General features: G+C 40.6%; 1 protein-coding gene across 2 annotated transcripts in view; it reads left to right on the forward strand.

Moving 5' to 3' along the window:
* The first annotated feature begins 1327 nt into the window (after positions 1-1327).
* slc1a4 (solute carrier family 1 member 4) overlaps positions 1328-16074 on the forward strand; it is a 36746-nt gene continuing 21999 nt past the window's right edge. The window contains exons 1-3 of one of the 2 annotated variants that reach the window (XM_057848449.1): positions 1328-1431; positions 3284-4011; positions 14096-14138. In XM_057848449.1, the coding sequence (XP_057704432.1) occupies positions 3503-4011; positions 14096-14138 (552 nt within the window). In that variant the 5' untranslated portion in view covers positions 1328-1431; positions 3284-3502. Of the gene's footprint in view, positions 1432-3157; positions 4012-14095; positions 14139-16074 lie in introns of those variants that run through there. The other variant, XM_057848450.1, reaches the window with a different exon arrangement.

Consider the following 16074-nt stretch of genomic DNA (forward strand, 5'->3'; position numbering starts at 1 on the left):
TTGTTTGAAACCCCGAAAATGACTGTTTGCCGAAATATGCGGGTATTGTTTGAAAAACAAATCACATAATTTATACATTAAAAAATCAGGGCGCCGAGGGGCACAAAAGTTCTATACAGTATTTGCTAAAAACGTACAGTTTGGTCAAAATTTGTCAAAAATATACCCATTCAGTTTTAATGGCCCACATTTCCTATTCATTTCCAATGGCCCTATTCTCCATTCATTTCAATAGCACAAAAACGTCTATTCACTCTTGGAACTGGTTTTGCTTGGAACCGCGCCGTACGATGCGATCCATCCCCCTCGTCCAAGTCAGGACTCGTACCCTCGCCGCATGACGAGTCCAGCACAGCAGGCAGGCGCGCTGACCACTAAGCCAAAAAACTGGAGTCATTGATGGCTTTCTCCACTTTATTGTGGCAACAATAAGACAACAATAAACAAAATTACAATGGACTGCACCACATTCGACCGCTTTTTCCTTCTTGCCCTTCTCCCCCTCGCTTCCTACTACCTCACAGCGCTCCAGTCCCAACGTCTCTTAAAGGGACGGTGCATAGTTACGGACATTACAATATAGAATAAAATAATAAATAAATCCATATACAGAACAAATCCCAAGAATTGCATGTTGTTTATTAAAATTTGATGTCATTTGAAAGAATTGGAGATTTGTTGATGGACTGAAAAGCTGGACCAACAAATCGCGCCCCTGACATAAAAAAATAAATAAAAATAAAATAAATAAATAATAAAAACTGGTAATTTGCGGCATCTGGGGAGCAAGCAGCTTGGATAAAACGTTATTTGAACATGCCAAAAAGACAGTTGCATTTACTGTCTTTTTTTCAAAAAGAAGGAAAATGGTTCAAAACGAGTTAGAAAAGCAACAACAGGCGATGAGGGCAGCTGCAGTGATCATACTAACGGCAGGACCGCAATAGAATGGGTTTGTGTTATTTATCGTAATCTCTGATTTTTTAAAAAATGTTTTACAAGTTAGACGTACATTACTGTAAATCCCACCAGAGGCGTAGCAAGGGTCCCTGGGGGCCCCAGGCAACAAGCGACATGGGGCCATTTGAGCGTGTGCAAGTAAGGGGGACAGTTCGACTTGGAGCAATAGCATATTTAATAAAAGTATAATAACGCCTCGGTCTCATAGAGCACTTTTTAGGACACTCAAAGTGCCCGGTTTCTACTAGATTAGGACATAAAACTACAGTAACATTCACCACTGTCTTGTGTCACAATCTGCTGCTGGTTGGATTGTGTTTTTGTTGCAGACCTGGTAGTGGTGGGTGTGTCTGACATCTCACCTGAATCCAATGCAGGCTCATCAACATGGCATTTAACCGCGGGTGATCTCAGAGAAGGCTGCGGAGATATTTTCCTTGCTGGTCGCCATTCGACATCCTTGTCGTTCGAGTAACTTGCTGTTTTGGTAATTTCGCCCCTTCTGTGGGTTTTGGTCGCCTGTCGCTTTAGTTTTGTATGCCTCTACCTTGTGCAGGTACGTGAGTGTATTTTAGTTGTTTTATTGGCTCTCTGCCTACCACTTTGGTTTACCTTCGCGTTTGTATATTGATCCCCGTCGACCTCCTGTCACAGACCCGTTTTGTTATTTCCTCTCTTTGCCGTGATCGCGTGTGTTTTTGTTATGTATTTAATAAGCCCTTGTGCGCTTCCCTCAGTCGTTTGTGTCTGTTGTGAGGTCCAACCTTGTTTCCACGTTCCCGGACCCTAACATCTTGCTTCCTTTTCTCCTCTTCTGTTTTTTTCCCTTTCTTTTGTCGCTTCCAAAATGATAACTTCTCTTCATTTTGGATACACGCCAATTAAAAAAAAGCCAAATTGCCGCTCACTCTGAGTCACGTGAGGGATGGGGTGTGGGGGTGTAGAGCGAATGAAGGGGCCCCTTCAGGGAACTCAGACACAAGGCTTTCACTGGCTGCATGTGCTAAATCTGTTGGCCCTCTGGGGGCCCCTGCTGGCTGGGGGCCCTAGGCAATTGCCTGGTTTGCCTAATGGGACGCGACGCCTTTGAGTCCCACCAGTGGTTATGTGGGCAATTGCCCGTGCAGTGCAGAGTATAGCCTAAATAATTGTAAATTGTTGTCATAACATTTATACTAGGGCTGTCAAACGATTAAAATTTTTAATCGAGTTAATTACAGCTTAAAAATTAATTAATCGTAATTAAGCGCAATTAATCGCAATTCAAACCATCTATAAAATATGCCATATTTTTCTGTAAATTATATATATATTCTGTAAAATAAATTGTTGGAATGGAAAGATAAGACACAAGATGGATATATACATTCAACATACGGTACATAAGGACTGTAGTGGGCATTTCACTCTACTGTCATTTAAATCTGTCTATGCTGTCCTCATTCCAAAGCGTCTACTTTTTCCAAAGCTAGACAGCTAGTGAACGACGCCTTAATAATCAGACTTCTTCCTTTTTCATCTGATTTATTAATAAAATGCCCTCAAACCACTGTCCTCTTTAGACCGTAGTGAAACAACAACAAAAAAGTACACAGCATTGCATTAGCAACAACGTTAGCTTAGCACGCTATACAGGTTCACTAAACATAAACAAAAAGCGTCTCATACAAAAAATATAACATTTCGCTTACTAACATAATATGTACATTCTTTACAACAACCATACTTACGGACAAATCTTGTCCAAGGATCATATAAGCACAACATTATCAGCCCGAGACGTCGCGCAGCCATAATGAAGAAAAGAAGAAAATAATAAACCATGTCGCAAAGCGACCACAAGAGTTCGCTGTTGGACAGCGCAAAAAGCCTTGCTGTAAACCTTACCAAAAGGCAGACTACTTTCTGAGCGGGACATGTGCGTTAATTGCGTCAAATATTTTAACGTGATTAATTAAAAAAAATTAATTACCGCGCGTTAACGCGATAATTTTGACAGCCCTAATTTATACCAATGATATTATCTGAAATTGAGGCTTGTAACTCCCACAGCATAGCAAGTAGGCATTTGCGTGTTGTTTTCAGCACCATTTTCTGCGTATGTTCGGGGACCTATGCCCGTCTCATCATCCCTGCGCTGCCATATGTACTTTGTGTTCCGACCCCTTATGATTTACAAATTCAGCACTGTATATAAGTGAAGGTTTTATTTTATTTTTGTTTTTTTAAATGCCGAAAAATAGCCACTTGTCTTAAAGGATTGAGGAGAATTTGCATTTTCCATCATCAGTTTTTCCTTTCTGGTAAATGATCTCATTTACAGATTCTCCAGCAATCCCTCCTCACTCTTGCATCATGTGAAGGCATAAATCGCAGGCAGCGGTCTTTTTAGTGCGCATGTACCCGGCAACACCATTGGCTCTCACTCCCTGATTTAATCCCCCACGCCGGCTGTTGAGTGGACGTCGAAACCACGCTGCCCGGAGAACACGCACGCGGAGCTTCCCACGCTGCAGCTCGTGTCCTGAGAGGGAAAACAAAGATGGAGAAAAAGAACGAAATCAACGGTCACGCCGTGTCCGGCTCTGCCGAGCGGCTCCGTGAAGAAAGAGTCCCAAAAAACATGCAGCAGAAGCTGGTGGAGTTTTTTAGGCGGAATCTCCTGGTGATCATGACGGTCTCCGGGGTGCTAGTGGGCGTCGGGCTCGGCATGGGGGTCCGCAACATGAACCTGACCAAGGCGCAGATGACCTACTTCGCCTTCCCCGGTGAGATGCTCCTTCGGATGCTGAAGATGATAATCCTCCCCCTTGTCGTGTGCAGCCTCGTCTCAGGCGCGGCCAGCCTAGACACTCGCTCTCTGGGCAAGTTGGGGGGCATCGCCGTCGCCTACTTCCTGGTGACCACTCTCATCGCCTCCGGGATCGGCGTGACGCTGGCGTTTATCGTCAAACCCGGCGTGGGCGCGGGATCCCTCAATACCAACAGCCTGGGTTTGGAACGCGTGAGCAGCAATAAGGAGACCACCGACTCCTTTCTCGACCTGGCCAGGTAACCTCGTATACTACCTGCGTCTCCCTAAACACTTTCGTTGATGTTCTGCACTTTGAATCGAACATTAGTCAGTTTTTTTTTTTGTTTTTTTACGCGCACAGAGGTATTTTTGTCCAAAAATGGGAACTCACCCAAATTATTCATGCGAATAGGAAAAATAACTAGTAGGATTTGCCTAATGTATGTCAATAATAATTAGAAAATGGAATTTCTGGAGAAATTGCGTGAGGATCATTTGGATCACTTCCTATTTATGTTGGGTTACTTTCTTTTAATTTGGGGGTATTTCGGGTCACTTCCTCGTTAGCCTCTTCATGCTCCTTAGAATGAAAAAAAAAAATCCAGCAAAAAAAGCAAAGAAATTAGAAATATATATTAAAAGATAAAATGTACTCGTATTTTTTAAAGGAGTCAAATTGTTAACAACACCCCCCTATTTGCATAAGCGGAGTTTAAGGGGGGGGGACCAGCCCCCCCGGTGGCGGAAAAGTGTCATTGCATGTAATTGACTTTCTTATATATACAGTGGGGCAAATAAGTATTTAGTTAACCACTAATTGGGCAAGTTCTCCGACTTGAAAAGATCAGAGAGGCCTGTAATTGTCAACACTGGTAAACCTCAACTATGAGAGACAGAATGTGGAGAAAAAAACAACAGAAAATCACATTGTTTGATTTTTTAAAAAGAATTTATTTCCAAATTAGAGTGGAAAATATACGTATTTGATCACGTACAACCAAGCATGATTTCTGGCTGTCAAAGAGGTCTACTTTCTTCTAACAAGGTTTAACGAGGCTCCACTCGTTACCTTGTATTAATGGCACCTGTTTTAACTCATTATCGGTATAAAAGACACCTGTCCACAAGCTCCAAACTTCACTATGGCCAAGACCAAAGAACTGTCGAAGGACACCAGAGACAAAAATGTAGACCTGCACCAGGCTGGGAAGACTGCAATAGGTAAAACGCTTGGTGTAAAGAAATCAACTGTGGGAGCAATTATTAGAAAATGGAAGACATACAAAACCACTGATAATCTCCCTCGATCTGGGGCTCCATGCAAGATCTCACCCTGTGGCGTCAAAATGATAACAAGAACGGTGAGCAAAAATCCCAGAACCACAAGGGGACACCTAGTGAATGACCTACAAGGAGCTGGGACCACAGTAACAAAGGCTACTCAAATGCTGCACTGCCAGACTTGTCCCCCTGCTGAAGAAAGTACACGTCCAGGCACGTCTGTGGTTCGCTAGAGAGCATTTGGATGATCCAGAAGAGGACTGGGAGAATGTGTTATGGTCAGATGAAACCAAAATAGAACATTTTGGTAGAAACTCAATACCTCCAATATGATTTCGCATTTATACAAAATTAAAGTTTAGTAAACACTATTATGAACAGTTCCCACCAGCTTTAAGAGTTAATTCCAGCATGTTTAGTGTCTAATGGTGGTAAAACATGCAGTGTAAACATGATACGAATCATACAAATGTACTTTTTATGTAAAATAATTCAATTATTTGTTCTGATGGTAATAATGTTGAGTTGTGGGTTTAGGCTCACCTAAAGGACTGTATTTATTTAAAATTTATTTAGAATATTTTGTTATTTTCAAAATTTATTTTAACTTAACATTATACTTATGTTCCAATTTGCTAATGTTTTTAAAAATAAAAATCCTATTCAATGGAATTTTTTTTTTTTTTTTTTAAACCCAGATATCTCAAAGTAACACATTTTGGAGCTGTAATTGTAATACCGTGATACCGTGAAACCGTGATATTTTTGGCTTAAGGTTATCATACCGTCAGACCCAGTTTTCTGACACTACACCCTACATTCCGGCCCAAAACATTTTGATCGTCTCCATATTTCATGACTCCTTGCACACTGTCAAGGCACCTAGTGCAAGAAAAAAGAATGAGGCCTACAAAGAAAAGAACACAGTGCCTACAGACCCTACCCACCGACGTCACAAAATCATGTGATCGCTGTATTGCTCCGCCCCCTTGTCCGTCATTTTGTGTCTGTATTATCAATGGTCTCAATTGATCGAGCAATTTATAATGCATTTCATTGAAGATCCGGTGCTTTCGGATGCCGTAAACTCACTTGATGCGTTGCATAAAAGGCGTTATGTGGAAAAGCTTCAGTTTATCCATTCGCCAGATCCATATTTGATGCCTAAATCGATGTTTTTCGACCCGCTGTCTCCGCCGTATTTGCCTGACATCTGCTAGCTACCCTGATATGTACAACTATCTTGTCCACACAAAATCAGCCTATTCTCACGAAAGTTTGAAAAACTTTAAGAGCTTGGAGGCTTATAAATACTTCGTTGCTGGTTGGGTGAAACAGGTCCTCGTCCACGAAAATTCGGCAGGAATCTATCTTGTGCTTGGAAAGTTGAGTTACGAAATTTTCAATTCAAATTCTTTTGTTCTTGCTAACATCCACTGTCAAGTCTAATGTATTTCATGTCATTTGTCAATGGAGCTAGGGCTTTTAATGTTAAATGGTTTAGCGATAGCACTCTCACTACATACATACGTGTATGTTGTCGGCGATTAGCCTAGCAATGATCTCAATTGTGGTTGTCAGCCCAAAACCCTCTAAATATATATTAAATGCATCTTACCAGATATAAAATGACTACTACATAATCTGTGGTAATCGTTTGGAGCCCAGTTTTCTCGTCGAATTGCAGCAGCCCATCTCGCTCTCTCCTCTCCGGGTCTCTCAGAATCCGGTAGAACTTCAAGTCTCTCCGTCTATCTTCTCTGTTATTGCAACCGACCGCCACACACGCCTTCACCATTTTGATTATTAATGTTAACGAGCAGAAAAACATGCCATAAATAGGAGGAATGTACGTAGCCGTAACAGGCAAACACGATGTGTTGACGGACAATTGGGCGGCACCAGTCAGGAGGGCGGAGTTGTGACGTCACGTGGGTAGGGTCTATAGTCAAAACATGATGGAGGTCCAATGATGTTTGGGGTAGTTTTGCTGCCCCTGGCACTGGGAGCCTTGACAGTGTGCAAGGAGTCTTGAAATCTGGAGACCATCAAAATGTTTTGGGCCGCCAAATAGGAAGTAGTGTCAAAAAACTGGGTCTGCCTCAGAGGTCATGGGTGATCCAAAAGGATAATGACCCAAAACATACCTCAAATAGCACCAAGAAATAGTTGTGAAAATTTGTGAAAAATGCTAATTAAGCTAACGATAAAAACAGGGAAATTTGTGTATGTTCATTTATTTTTTTGTCAGGACCAAAACGTTTTTAATACCAGAATATACCAGCTGCTTTTCAGGCTGTCACAAGATGTGATATATTAAAGTAAAACCTCTTAAAAGTCCCAACAAAAAAGTACTTGAGTTAAGTACAGATACTGCATACAGCATATGGGTGATTATATGAACTCTTACAAAGGTTTAAGTGCACAGTGACTCAAGTGAAGAGCAGGTCAGCGCAGCCTGCTTTGCTTTTACATTATCTGCCAAAACCAATCAAAACAGTCACCTGTTTTGTTCTGCTGTATTTTCATCTATGTGTTTGGAGACATTTTTGGGGAGGATTTTGATGGTGCGTAGTACATTACACCTGAAAAACCTTGAGATCTCATAGTAAAATGCTGTTAGAAAGCCAGGAGCAAGCCTGCATGCTGCCTGGTATGACAAATTCCCACCATACTAGCGTGACGTGACAGCTGTGTCGAAGAGGAGTGTATTTTGAGGAGAAGGCTTTATCTGTTGAATCACTGTTTGGGTCCAACCAACCACACACTTGTTGAGTCAGCATTTCTCGCTTATCACAACAGCAGGTTGACTTTCTGCTGAGGTGCAGTCTGCACTACACTAAGCTAAGAGTTTGTTGTTTAGCTTCTTATTGTATGGGGCTTTGCTATAGCAAAGGACCATATAGTAAAATCCCATTTTTTTGTGTGTTTAATGGCATCTCTTCTGCGCGCCGCACAGCCCGAACCTTTTGATGAATATCGAAGCGACCGCATTCTTCGCGCGACGGAGGGACTTTTTCGAACGACCCCGAACAATTTTCTGTTCGCTCGTAAACGCCGATTTATCGGGGGGATCAAAATGTATCTAGTCATACAGTTTTTGACCAAATCACATAATTTTGACATTTAAAAAATCCCCGGATGGTAAGGGGCATAAAAGTTGTATAGATAATTTGGAAAAAAATGTACGGTTCCTGAGAAATTTGCCAAAAACTGTCCCATTCATTTCTAATGGGATGCCATTGACAGCCTTTTGAGTCCAAATTTCCCATTCATTTGCAATGCCATTTACTTTGCATTGACGCCCATGTAAACAGATGCCAATAAGGACGATGCACGTCAATGCCATTGACAGTCATGTATGTCGATTCAGTTGATACCAATGTACAGTACTTGGATTCCATTGACGTATATGTAAGTCAATGTCATTGACGGCCATGCATGTCCAAATTTCCCATTCATTTCCAATGGCATTTACATTGAATTGACGCTTATGTAAACAGATGCCATTGACGACCATGTATGTCAATTCTATTGATGCCAATGTACTTGGATTCCATTGACGCATATGTAAGTCAATGCCATTCACGGCCAATCAGCTATGTATGTCCCAATTTCCCATTCATTTTCAATGGCATTTACATTGAATTGACGCCTGTGAGCACAGATGCCATTGACTGCCATGAATGTAAATTCTATTGATGCCAATGTACTTGGATTCCATTGACGCATATGTAAGTCAATGCCATCGACGGCCAATCGGCCATTTACGTACTACATTTTCAATGGCAAAAAACCTGTGTCCCATGTATATCGATTCCTATTGATGACAATGTATTTGGATTCCACTGATGCATATGTAAGTCAATGACATTGACTTTGTATCTCCCCACAGCCCCATAGTAATTTCTCCAGAAATTGCAGTTTCTAGCTTTGTGTCATGTTTTGTAAAATGCTTTGGTACAGCTACAGCTGTTGTGAAGAGGTTGAGATTATGGTCTGATTCCATGCAAAGGTCCTTCACATACTTTGTTGTTTTGGTTTCATTTTTCCACAATATTGTAATTAAGAAATCCAGTTCATCAGTTTGATCAGTTTTACAGTATAGGTGTCATGAAACAGCAGGAGGGTTGTCAAGGTTTTATGGGCTGAACTTCTCAGACGTTCACTAACTGTGGGAAAACTTGTGATTCTTTGTATAATATAGTGTGACCTCCACGGATAAAGTTACCCCAAACACACTAATACGAGGAAAGGCCCCCACAACTTCCAATAATCCTCTGTGTACTTTACAGATAGCAGTGACTGGCGACTCAGTATGGTGTCTGGGAGGGAGCCTAGAGTGAAACTCAACTAAATTTTTTTCTAAGGATCTACTGTATGGGCTTGCAACCCAGCTAAGTTAAAATTGGAGATCGACCGATATGAGTTTTTCAGGACTGATGCAAAATACCAATTATTAGTAGTTTGAGGGGCCGATAACCGATTTTTGGAGGCGTTAATCATTTTCAGTAAAAGTGTAAAAATTGGTGGAAAAAAATTAAATAATGCAAACACTTTCATTGAAATGTCTAAAATTGTGGTTCTTAACCTTGCTAAAGGTACCCAATCCCATGAGTTTCACACGTGCATTTACCGAAACCTTTGGGATTAGAAAAATCAAATTCAAGTTCAAAATCAATATATCTAAGCTAGCAAGTTAAAACCCAAGTGAATTTCCATTCAAATTTCTTCTCATTTAGACAGCATGTTTTTAAAAACGGGCTAAATGTATGTTTGATCAAACCCCAGGTTAAGAACCACTGGCCTAAAGCCTGTTTATTAAATCACACAAATAAAAAAAATATCTCCAGAAGTGTCTGAATTTCCTAGACTCAAAAACATGTGTTATAAAGTTAAATAAAAGGTTAAATGCAGTGGGGCAAATAAGTATTTAGTCAACCACCAATTGTGCAAGTTCTCCTACTTGAAAAGATTAGAGAGGCCTGTAATTGTCAACATGGGTTAACCTCAACCCTGAGACAGAATGTGAGAAAAAGAAAGAAAAAAATCACATTGCTTGATTTTTAGAGAATTTATTTCCAAATTAGAGTGGAAAATAAGTATTTGGTCACCTACAAACAAGCAAGATTTCTGGCCGTCAAAGAAGTCTAACTACTTCTAACGAGGTCTAACGAGGTTCCACTCGTTACCTGTATTAATGGCACCTGTTTTAACTCGTTATCAGTATAAAAGACACCTGTCCATAACCTCAGTCAGTCACACTCCAAACTCCACTATGGCCAAGACCAAAGAGCTGTCGAAGGACAGCAGAGACAAAATTGTAGACCTGCACCAGGCTGGGAAGACTGAATCTGCAATAGGTAAAACACTTGGTGTAAAGAAATCAACTGTGGGAGCAATTATTAAAAAATGGAAGACATACAAGACCACTGATAATCTCCCTCGATCTGGGGCTCCATGTAAGATCTCAACCCGTGGGGTCAAAATGATAACCAGAGCGGTGAGCAAAAATCCCAGAACCACACGGGGAGACCTAGTGAATGACCTACAGAGAGCTGGGACCACATTAACAAAGGCTACTATCAGTAACACTATGCGCCGCCAGGGACTCAAATCCTGCACTGCCAGACGTGTCCCCCTGCTGAAGAAAGTACACGTCCAGGCCCGTCTGCGGTTCGCTAGAGAGCATTTGAATGATCCAGAAGAGGATTGGGAGAATGTGTTATGGTCAGATGAAATCAAAATAGAACTTTTTGGTAGAAACACAGGTTCTAGTGTTTGGAGGAGAAAGAATACTGAATTGTATCCAAAGAACACCATACCCACTGTGAAGCATGGGGGTGGAAACATGCTTTGGGGCTGTTTTTCTTCGTAGGGACCAGGACGACTGAACTGTGTCAAGGAAAGAATAAATGGGGCCATGTATCGAGAGATTTTGAGTGAAAATCTCCTTCCATCAGCAAGGGCATTGAAGATGAGACGTGGCTGGGTCTTTCAGCATGACAATGATCCCAAACACACAGCCAGGGCAACAAAGGAGTGGTTTCGTAAGAAGCATTTCAAGGTCCTGGAGTGGCCTAGCCAGTCTCCAGATCTCAACCCCATAGAAAATCTGGAGGGAGTTGAATGTCCATGTTGCCCAACCACAGCCCCAAAACATTACTGCTCTAGAGGAGATCTGCATGGAGGAATGGGCCAAAATACCAGCAACAGTGTGTGAAAAGCTTGAGAAGAGTTACAGAAAACGTTTGGCCTCCGTTATTGCCCACAATGGGTACATAACAAAGTATTGAGATGAACTTTTGGTATTAACCAAATACTTATTTTCCACCATGATTTGCAAATAATTTTTTTTCCACATTCTGTCTCTCATGGTTGGGGTTTACCCATGTTGACAATTACAGGCCTCTCTAATATTTTCAAGTGGGAGAACTTGCACAATTCGTGGTTGACTAAATATTTATTTGCCCTACTGTAAATAGCTCTCCGGGAAAAAAAAATGTTGTTCCAAAAAAAACAAAAAAAACCCCCAAAGTTTTAAACATGTTGCTGTCCCACCGTGCTGCCTTCATAATGCAAATTATTTTTTAACAAGAATAATGTAGAAAAATGCTTGTCTTTATTAAATGCTTCATAGAAAAGAGTGTGTCCACTAAAATCCGCTCACTGCTGAGAACAGCTGCGCACACCCCCACAATAAGTTGCCACTGCACACTAGTGTTTAACAGGCTAAATGATGATTGACACATTTGGTGTCTGTGAAGGTAGCGCTGCCAAGCTTCTCTGGTAAGATCAAAGCTTCAATGCCTGTCAATCAGTATTAACTTTTACAAGCAAAGCTCGCAGTGCACTGCTGACCAAGAAAAGCAACAGGAGGGGAGAGTGAGGCTGTATAACCATGAAGACATACTGTAAAACATAAATTCTTTACGAACGAGTTCCATTCCACTGCTGGCGATGTAACCCGGATTTCCGCAAGTAGTAATTAACCCATTAAAACCCCACACACCCTCTAAATAAATAAAAAACTATCCAAAAACATATATTATACGTCATTGTACTGTCCTCGCTAGACAGTAAGCCAAGCTCCGAATTGACGATGTCAGACGTCCGTGTGGTTTACTGACTTTATTTAGCTGCTCATGACATCAATACTTGCTGAATGAAACTAAAATAAAATGAAGATCGTCTCATCTTCAATAACAGCAATTCAAATTTGTGTTAACAAGTACCTGTTGATACAGCAATAACAAACGATTAGCATGTATTAGTTAGCGTCCGCACATCATTAAAACCAATCATATAAACTCGACCCAAGTATTCGGCCACAATTGAAAACGCACAATAAACAGTACAAAAGGCGTTATACAGCCTTCGGATGCTTCACAAACAACAATTGTGCGCGCAGGCTGTCACTTCTTCACTTGGCTGTTTCCTCATGTGTCCGTGTGCCGTCACTGCCGTGTGTGGGGTGGGCGGGTGTGTAAATGCTCTCGTGTGCGGAAGTACAACCCCCTTACGCTTCCTGCACCAAAATAAAACCATGCATCACGAAACAAAAAAAAAAAAAAAAAAAACGAGACGCAGGCGTCGTAAAGTCGAAATCGTGTAAGTTGTGTCTGTTGTAACCGGGGGACTACCTGTATATATTTTTAAAATTAAAAACCCCATCCTTTTCACCAGATTCCGATCCTCTGAAAAATGGTGCGGATTATGATGGTTTGAATTAGTTCAAAAGTGCAACTCTTAAGCATTCAGAGACACTAAAAGAAATGTATAAAAAAACATTGCGTTGGTCAGTAAATGTTAATTTTATAGAGCAAGTGCAGGGAAATATATATGAGGAAAAAAATATGGAATCATGAGAGATAACAATCAAAACACATCTCTAGTATTTAGTAGCACCACCTCTGGCTTCCATGACAGCTTGCAGTCTCTGAGGCATGGACTTGATGAGTATTCTTCATCAATTTGATGCCAACTCTCTTTGATTGCAGTTGCCAGATCATCCATGCAGGTCGGAGCCCTGCTGTGGACCATTTTTTTCCAATTTCCACCACAGGTTATCAATAAGCTTGAGATCTGGGCTATATGCAGGCCATGGCATTGACTGGATGAGTCTTTCTCCAAGGAATGCTTTAACAGTTTTAGCTCTGTGGCATGATGCATTGTATCTTGGAAAATGACAAACATATTTTCAATTGAAGGGATAAGAAAGCTGTCTAAAATTTCAATGTAAACTTGTGCATTTATTGACGATTTAACCACAGCCATCTCCCCAGTGCCTTCGCCTGACATGCAGCCCCATATCATCAACGACTGAGGGAATTTTGATGTCCTCTTCGAGCAGTCATCTTTGTAACTCTCACTGGAACAGCACCAGACAAAAGCACCATCACCTTGTCAAGAGTCAAGAATCTGCATTGGACAAGGTGATGATGCTGGAACTTTTATTTGGTGCTGTTCCAGTGAGACCTTAAATGGCCAAAAATTACCTAATTGCCTGGCATTGACTGCCACTGATAGCCATAGACGTTCAATCCGTTTGAAGTGGGAGGGATGGCAGCGAACGAACGAACGAACGTTCATTCGCTGCCATCCCTCCCACTTCAAACGGATTGAACGTCTACTAGTGATAAACTCATTCCAATCCAATCCTGAGCTTGTTGTTCAAAATCATATCTATTTGTTATATTATAAGTTCAGGGAACATGTCAACAATTTAGCAATACAGGATCTTTCTCAACATGTCGAGTCAACAGTCAACAGTGCTGGGAAAATGACTTTGTCTGGGAATATGAGGAGCAGTGGACCTGATGAACCATGCTTGGAAAAGAGCCAACGTCTATAATGATAAACTTTGTGTGCACTGTTTTACAAAAAACATTGTATATTGTTGAAATCTTAACATTCAGACTCGGTTGTTGTGCATTCAACTTATTGCCTGCCACTTCAAATGGATTAGACACCCACTAGTGATAAGCTAATTTAAATTCACGCACAATGTCTTTTTTTCTTTTTTTTTTTATAAGTAATTTTCTAAAAAATCTTTTGCAGGAACTTATTCCCATCGAATTTGGTGGCTGCTGCTTTCCGCTCCGTGAGTGCATCACTTCCCTCATTTTTTTACACACACCTGTGCCATGTATAGGTTACTAAGCAAGATTTATTTCTCCCGACATCACCCGTGCCACTCCATGTTCACTTACAGCCGCTGTAAATCCTTACTGGTGCGCTCTGTCTCATAATGCCTCTTAATGAGGACTATTTTGGCTTGTCCCCACCAGCCGTTTCCATGGCGAAATCATTCCATTCCAGCCAGCTTAGCAACCCACCTCGCCTCGGTGCTTTTGAACACGGCCTGCTTCCTAGAATATGTTATGCCTGCTCTATTGTACTATAAAATAGGAATCAACTATTGTGTAGCTATTAGCTAAAATGGTGCAATATGGACATATTCACTCACTAAAGGAGTCATTCCCTGCTACAACTGGGGAAGTAGATTGAAAAAGTGACTCCGAATGGAGAAAAAAATGAATTTCAAAGTGCAGCCAGGTCATTGAGTGCAATTCCTTCCACATCATCCACATTTCCATGCACGTTCACTAAGAAAACAGGAAGGCACAAAAATAATTGACACACCATTAACCTGAAAAGTCAATTCATTAGCCGCTAGGGGTGTGACAATATATCGATAAGGTGCTCTCATGATTTAAGTTGTAGCCCAAAAAATTATCAATATGTTCTGGCCAAGTATCAATATATCGTTTCAAAAATAAAATGGAACCAACAGGTTGCTACCAAAATATTCCATTAGAATAGTGTCTACGTTACCTTACTTAGGGTGACCATATTTTGATTTCCAAAAAAGAGGACACTCGGCCCGTCCTCGAGATACTTGAATTTTACTCGAAGTTCAGTCAAAGATGCCTATATAAATTTGATATATTAAAGTGTGCCTCCTCCGTCTGGTTAGAAAAATTCAGTTTTATTAAAAAAAAAAAAAAAAAAAAAAAAAAAAAAAACATAGGCCTATTGCCATATATTGTATACATTATACACTATATGGAAATTTTTACTCAACAGGCTTTATTCTTCCTAAAAAAAATAATCAAACCTTAAAAAAAAAAAAAAAAGATTAAAAAATATATATATAATGCAGACCCATGGAAATGTAGTCCAGTCAATACGCACACACAGTAGGCTATGTGCCAACTCGACATTTTTATAAATTACTATCACAACAATTGTCGTTGACAAATTGTTATTCACACTCAATTTTTATTCTCATTCAGTGTTCGAGATTGTACGCAAACAATAACCGAAATAAACTGACAAGCTATTCAACCAGCATGTTTCCAAACGCAGCAGTTCAAAACTACATTGCCCATAACGCCTAGCGCGGCTGAGCGCACTGATAGCTACTCTGTTAGCGAGTACCGGGCGAGGCAAAATCAAACTTTGCTATAAAAGATTACAATCATCGGCAGCGCAACGATGTGACACCAAACAGGATTTTACAGTTTACGCCAGTACAAATCTCCGACAGAAGTCAACAGTTGCCATTATATACGGCGGAAAACGCAGACAAGACTGAATAAGAAGTTTCTGCTCGTGCACTCCTCGTTAAAAGAAACTGCTGTATTTTAAGACAAAACAACTGTTGTGTATGATAGAACAATATGTTTAGATGCTGCAATAGCAGATTCATGGTGCATTAAGCCCCTGAACTATTTTTAATTTGTCCATTTTACCCTGAAAACCCCCGTTTACAGACATCGCGCAACCGCTTTTGTTTCAACCCAGCCTTAAAACGAAGGTAATTCATGATATTTATTATACAAAATGTCTGTCATTTTTAGCTTAGAATCATTCATTGATGTCTCATATTTCGTTTTAAAAAATAAAACGACTTTAAAAAATTATTCACTCACATTTTTTAAACTTTTAAACAAATTATGTCACAATGAAAAAAAAATGGCGTCTGTAAAAAAGTCCGAGATATCTACCTCATAACTATCGCTTAATTGTATTTT

The sequence above is a fragment of the Corythoichthys intestinalis genome, chromosome 10 (assembly GCF_030265065.1).
Source record: "Corythoichthys intestinalis isolate RoL2023-P3 chromosome 10, ASM3026506v1, whole genome shotgun sequence".
NCBI lineage: Eukaryota > Metazoa > Chordata > Actinopteri > Syngnathiformes > Syngnathidae > Corythoichthys > Corythoichthys intestinalis.